The sequence below is a fragment of the Scyliorhinus canicula genome, chromosome 7 (assembly GCF_902713615.1).
Source record: "Scyliorhinus canicula chromosome 7, sScyCan1.1, whole genome shotgun sequence".
NCBI lineage: Eukaryota > Metazoa > Chordata > Chondrichthyes > Carcharhiniformes > Scyliorhinidae > Scyliorhinus > Scyliorhinus canicula.
Genome location: NC_052152.1, coordinates 205,461,414 through 205,467,997, shown reverse-complemented (window position 1 = coordinate 205,467,997; position 6,584 = coordinate 205,461,414). Strand labels below are relative to the sequence as shown.

General features: G+C 46.5%; 1 protein-coding gene across 5 annotated transcripts in view; it reads right to left on the bottom strand.

The window, feature by feature from the left end:
* Positions 1–4,446: 4,446 nt before the first annotated feature.
* The window catches only part of timmdc1 (translocase of inner mitochondrial membrane domain containing 1), a 38,866-nt gene continuing 36,728 nt past the window's right edge, over positions 4,447–6,584 (bottom strand). For all 5 annotated transcript variants that reach the window (XM_038803777.1, XM_038803780.1, XM_038803779.1 and 2 more), the window contains exons 7-8: positions 6,232–6,342; positions 4,447–5,673 (exon numbers count right to left, since the gene is read on the bottom strand). In XM_038803777.1, coding sequence (XP_038659705.1) covers positions 5,535–5,673; positions 6,232–6,342 — 250 coding nt within the window. In that variant the 3' untranslated portion in view covers positions 4,447–5,534. The remainder of the gene's footprint in view (positions 5,674–6,231; positions 6,343–6,584) is intronic.

The window sequence follows — 6,584 nt, the reverse complement described above, 5'->3', positions numbered from 1 at the left end:
TCCACCCTATCCCTGTAACCCATAACCCCTCCTAGCCTTTTTAATCACTAAGAGCAATTTATCATGGTCAATCCACCTAACCCGCACATCTTTGGACTGTGGGAGGAAACCGGAGCACCCGGAGGAAACCCACGCAGACACGGGGAGAACGTGCAGACTCCGCACAGACAGTGACCCAAGCCGGGAATCGAACCTGTGACCCTGGCACTATAAAGTCACAGTGCTATCCACTTGTGCTACCGTGCTGCCCTGAGCATGGCCAATCCACCGATCCCCCCCTCTGGGGGACTCCTGGAATCTGGCACATCATAAATGAAGGTGCCTTTGTTTTTCTGCCTCCGTACATAGTTTAGGCAATTGGGTCCCCCCATCCCCCTCCCCCACACGAACTCCCTCTCTCCTCCCCCCTCCCCCCCACCAACACACCGACTCCTCCCCTCCCCCCCCCCCCCGCTTCTGTCGTGCACAGAGGCGAGGGTATCTGGTCTCACCAGTGCAATGTTTAGTGCTTGTATCGTTAGTGTTTTTAGTACAACTGTATTATGAACTGCTTTAATAATCTGATTGGAAGCCTGTGTCCTGTGGGGTCCCGCAGGAATCAGTGTTGGGGCCCTTGCTGTTTGTGGTTTATATAAATGATTTAGAGATGAATTTAGGAGGGTCCGCCGATGATACAAAAATTGCTGGGGTGGTAAATAGCGAGGAGGATAGCCTTTGATTACAGGCGGATACAGACAAGCTGTTCAGATGGGCTGATCAGTGGCAAATGGAATTCATCGAATCCCGACAGTGGTAGGAGGCCATTAAGCCCATCGGGTCTGCACCGGCTCTTCGAAAGAGCATTTTACCCATGTCCCCACCTATGCCACCCCGCCCTATCCTGGTCACCCCATCACGTAACATTTAAAATAAATAAATTTACAGTACCCGATTATTTTTTCCAATCAAGGGGCAATTTAGTGTGGGTGAAACCCACACGGGAAGAATGTGCAAACTCCACACAGTGACCCAAGGCTGAAATTGAACCCGGGTCCCTGTGAAGCAGCAGTGCTAACCACTGTGCTGCCCCAAATTCAATCCGGGTAAGAGTGAGGTGATGCACTTGGGCAGGACAAACAAGGCAAAGGATACATGATAAACGGCAGAACCCTGGGAAGCACCGAGAGGTAGCAAGGCAGGTTGATATGTTGGTTGGGAAGGCAAATGGTATTCTTGCCTTTATTAGCTGAGGCATAGAGTTTAAGAGCAGGGAGGTTATGCTGGAACTGTATAAAATGTTGGTTAGGCCACAGCAGTAATGTGTGCAGTTCTAGAATCCACATTATAGGAGGGATGTGATAGCTCTGGAAAGGATGCAGAGGAGATTTACCAGGATGTTGCCTGGGCTGGAGAGTTTGTTATGAAGAGAGATTGGATAGACTGGGATTGTTTTCCTTGGAGCAGAGGAGACTGAGGGGGGACACGATTGAGATGAATAAAATTATGAGGGACATAAACAGGATTTTCTTTCCCCCTGTTGGAGGAGTCAATGACCAGGGGCACAGATTTCAGGTAAGGGGCAGGAGGTTTAGAGGGGATGCGAAGAAGAACCTTTTCACCTGATGCGAGTTTGCAACTCACTGCCTGAAAGGGTAGTGGAGGCAGAGACCCTCATAACACTTACAAAGGGCGCGATTCTCCGCCCCCCACGACGGGTCGGAGAATAGCGGGAGGGCCTTCCCGACATTTTTCCTGACCTCCCGCTATTCTCTCCCCCCCCCCACGCCCGCCCCCCCCCGACACGAATCGCTGCTCGCCGTTTTTTTACGGCGAGCAGCGATTCTCCCCTAGCCGATGGGCCGATTTCCCAGGCCTTTACAGCCGTTTTCACGAACGGCAACACACCTGCTCTCACCGTTCGTGAAAACGGCTGCAAAGTGCCGTTCTGGGTAACCATGGCACCGATTGGCACGGCCGCACCACGGGTGCCATGGGCCCGCGATCGGTGGTCACCGATCGTGGGCAGCGGGTCCGAACCCCGCGCACTCTTTGTTCCGCGGGGCAGCTGAGGGGCATACCGGCCCGCGCATGCACGGTTTTCACGCATATGCGTGATGACGTCATTCGCGGGTTGGAGCCATCCATCTGCGCATGCGCGGCTGACGTCATCGTGCGCGTCAGCCGCCGTTAACTTTGGCGCGCGGGCTTAGCGAATTTCGCCAAGCCTGCGATGCTGAGGTTCACGGGCCCCGCTGCTAGCCCCGACCGGGGAGCAGAATCGGGTCCCGGGAGGGGGCGCGGAGGCGGCCGGGAAACACGGCCGGTTTCACGGCAGCCTTCACGACTCTCCACATTTGTGGAGAATCGCGCCCAAAGTATTTAGGTGTGCATGTACAATGCCAAGACAGACAAGGCTACGGGTCAAGTGCTGAAAAATGGGATTAGAATAGTTAGGTGGTTGTCTTTGACCGGCATAAATGCGAAGGGCTTTTCTGTGCTGTAGGCCTCTATAGATTTGGTGAAACTTCAAGGAATATATTTAATCACAGTTGGCAACCCTAAAGCTTGTGTCCTGCCAGTGGTAGCCAAGTATATCCATTTACATCATGTCTGCGTCCACACTTACACTTTAATCACTCAACTTTCCATTACAATATCCTGATTTTCCACACCATTGGAGTTAAGCAAACAATCTTTTGCTTACCTAATTGGTCTCCTGCCTATTCCAAACATCATTTTTGTTTTCCTTTTCCAATGCTTTTATAACTAATAAACAGAAGTGTTTGAAAAAAAACCCACCATTTTCGGTTACCTATAATTTAACTTTTGGATATTACTCACTGCAGTGTCGCAGAGATTAATCTTCAATTACGGGCGGCACAGTGGTTAGCACTGCTGCCTCACAGCACTGAGGATCTGGGTTCGATCCCATTCCCGGGTCACTGTCCGTGTGGAGTTTGCACATCCTCCCTGTGTCCGAGTGGGTCTCACCCTCACAACCTAAAGATGTGCAGGGTAGGTGGATTGGTCACGCTAAACTGCCCCTTAATTGGAAAACAAAATCTTCAATTCTATTTCCTGGAGTCTCCAAGTTGTTCCCCGGAGAATTGGCAACAATAGGTGTCTCTGGGGTTATAATCATGACTTGAGGCCTGTTAATTATTTTGCTGTTGATGAAAACTATGTGAAACCATAAACGTAAACAGTACCCAAATCAGAAAGAACATTAGTTTTAAATCAAGGAAGTAGTGAAGGTAAAAAGATAGATTTTGGATGTGAAAATTCTCAGACTTGGGAGGGCAGAATAAGATCACAAAGCAGACAATTTCAATGGTGCATGTCACAACATTTCCTCTTTAATAGTCTGAAATTGCAATGGCGGGGGGGGGGGTTCATAAAGGTTCTGCTCGTCACTCTTCAGTTGTGATACGCTCAAAGATACAGGATTCTGTTCCCCAGTCATTAACAGCTGATGCCTACGCTCATTGACCTTCCTGATCACACAATGCTCCATGGACACATGGTCCCCATTCTCTCCACCAAACTCCTTGATTGCTTCAGAAACTGTTTCTGATTGATCTTCAAACCTCACAAGAATCAGCTGATTTTAATCTGAGCTCCCTCTCTGTCTGCCTGGCACCTGACTCCACCTTAGGAGCGGCACCATGGCACAGTGGGTAGCACTGCTGCCTCACAGCGCCAGGGACCCGGATTCAATCCTGACCCCAGGTGACTGTGTGGAGTTTGCACGTTCTTCTGTGTCTGCGTGGGTTTCCTCCGGGTGCTCTGGTTTCCTCCCACAGTCCAAAGATGTGTGGGATAGGTGGATTGGCCATGATAAATTACCCCTAGGTGGGGTTGTGGGCATAGGGTGAGGGATTGGGTTCAGGTAGGGTGCTCTTTCGTGGAGTCGGTGCAGACTCGATGGGCCGAATGCCTCCTTGTGCACTGTGGGAATTCTATGATTCTGGCTCCTTTCTTTTTGTCATCGTTTTTCCAACTCTTCCATTCCCCTCCTGGCTTACCCATGCCACGAGTACCTGTTTTAGAACCGTCTCCCAAACCTGCATCAGATGTAATGATGCTCAAGTTCAACAACCGACCTGCTTAAATGCAATGGTTTGAATGTAAGTAATTTTTACCCATCCTGTGCCTTGCCCAAGTATACATAATTAGGTGAATTGGACATTCTGAATTCTCCCTCAGTGTACCCGAACAGGCACCAGAGTGTGGTACCTAGGGTATTTTCCCAGTAACTTCATTACAGTGTTAATGTAAGCCTACTTGTGACAATAAAGATTACTATAGATTATTACATGTTGTATTTTGTTGGTCGCTCCATGCTATAGCCTGCTCTTTGCAAAATGATTTACTTAAAAGCTTTAACTCTTTTGTTTTTTGCAAAAACAATATTTTTGTGAAAAATGTTGCAGTCGGTACAGATAACTTCGCTTTGAGAAGCTGTTCTAACTCTCAAAAATAAATAACAGTTTATTAATCAAAACCATTTCCTAATCTGCTGCTTTGTAGAACTTTGCTGCAATATCGCACAAATTTTAAATACTTTATTGTAACCACAAACCACATTCAGTAGATTGAGCAGAATTTATCTTGCGTTGACCTGCCTTCAAGAAAAAGCTTTTATCATTTATATTACATATATCGATTTCTAGTACATTGATACATTTTGTTATAAGATCAGAATGTGTTTTTAGTTTTAAAAATACATGCTACTGTAGCCCAAATTAAATGGATGTGGGTTTCATGTACACTGCATTCCAGTTCAGCACTCTGGTTTAACCCTGGTTGTACAAACTCATCTCTTGCTGCATTAACTCATAAACTTTGCCTTAAAATGCTGCACTTGGGAATTAATGTCATGATGTTAAACTGTATTAAAAATATAACGAAACAGAAAACTAAACTGCGACTATCAAAAAACGAGTTCGCGGTGGCATCGGGAGCTTCGATGTGCTTGTTTTGGAAGAATCATCAGGCGACATTCTAATCTTGGTCACTCTGTTGAGGTGTGGCCTACCCTGAGAGATGGTTCGCACGTTTCTGGTGGAGGGAACTGCCCCGCTCTCAGCCAAGTTAATTTGCCGAACAGTTGGGAACGAGCACTGAACACAGTTTAATTGCAAATTTCATCCACTCTCCCAAGTCAGCAAGGGAAGAGTGGACACAGATTAGAACAATGAAATCAACTGAGATGCAAACTTCATTAGAGAGAGTCATAATTTTCAAATACTCCCCTAACTCTTCAAAATGACGCAGTTGGAGGGAATGGTACAAACACCAATCACACTGGACATCTTGAAAAGCAAGTAGTCCCATATATTCACAATCACAAGCCAAACTACAAGCCAGAAGTTCCAGATGATATAGTTCCAATAAATCCTATCCTGGAATTTACCTTGACTACACTGTCCTTCAATAACAGTCAAGGGTGTAATTTTCGTAACAGGCTCAGACACGTACAATATTTTCTCAAGAAGTCCATTGCAGTTGATGCAATCTGTGCAAACTCCCTTCCTCTTAATTCTCCAATTCAGTCAGATTTTCTCTCCAACCGTTAACTCTGAATTTCTGGGCTGATTCAACAGCTCTTCCAATTTCACCAAATCGCTTTCCACGGAATCTTTTCCAGCAATTTCATCAACTAAACCTTCTGTCACGTGGAGCCTGGCTTTCCTGGGAGGGTGACACAAACGCAAGAATACTCAACAAAAAACAACTTAATGGCTTTAAGAAATGGCTGATAAGTAGGCAGCACGGTGGCGTAGTGGATTAGCCTTGCTGCCTCATGGCGCCGAGGTCCCAGGTTCGATCCCAGCCCTGGGTCATTGCCCGTGTGGAGTTTGCACATTCACCCTGTCTTTGCACGAGTTTCACCCCCACAACCCAAAAATGTGCAGGGTAGGTGGATTGGCCATACTAAATTGCCCCTTAATTGGAAAAAATTAATTGGATACTCTAAATTTAAAAAAACGAAATGGCTTTAAGAGGGCGATTTAAAGGGAGGCATTGTATGATTTATAGTGCTTGAAACGGGTAATCAATATTGAAAATCAATACAGGGTGTGTACTCCAGTCTGCTCAGCACTTAGAAGAAAATTAGGTTGATATGTTTGAGGCGGAACTCAATAGATTAAAGCCATTAAACTTGTATAAGAAAGTTTTGAACATTTCCCCTGTTTGCTATTCTGATTTCAGTGATTTATTTGTGATCACAGAATTGCTACTTCTTACCATTCTTCCAACTTTAGTTCGAACATCTCTCGTCGTTCTCTACGTCGCCTTTCCCGGACGGTCTCTCCACCAACTTTCTGCATTGCCAGAATCAAAGCCCCAGCCGGAACCCTGAAAGACAAATCCAGCAGCGAGATTCAGATACAGCTGTCAGCACAAGTTACTCATAGTCCACAATCCAAATCAACGCCAATTTAGAGTGAAAATTTACGTTTACCTGAAGGGGAAGACAGAACCTCAGTTTAAAAGACAGGGCCTCTGAGAGTGCAGCACTCCCTCAGTAATGGACTAGAGGGTCAGCTTAGATTTTGTGCTCAAATCTCTAGAGTGGGACTTGAACCCACAACCTTCTG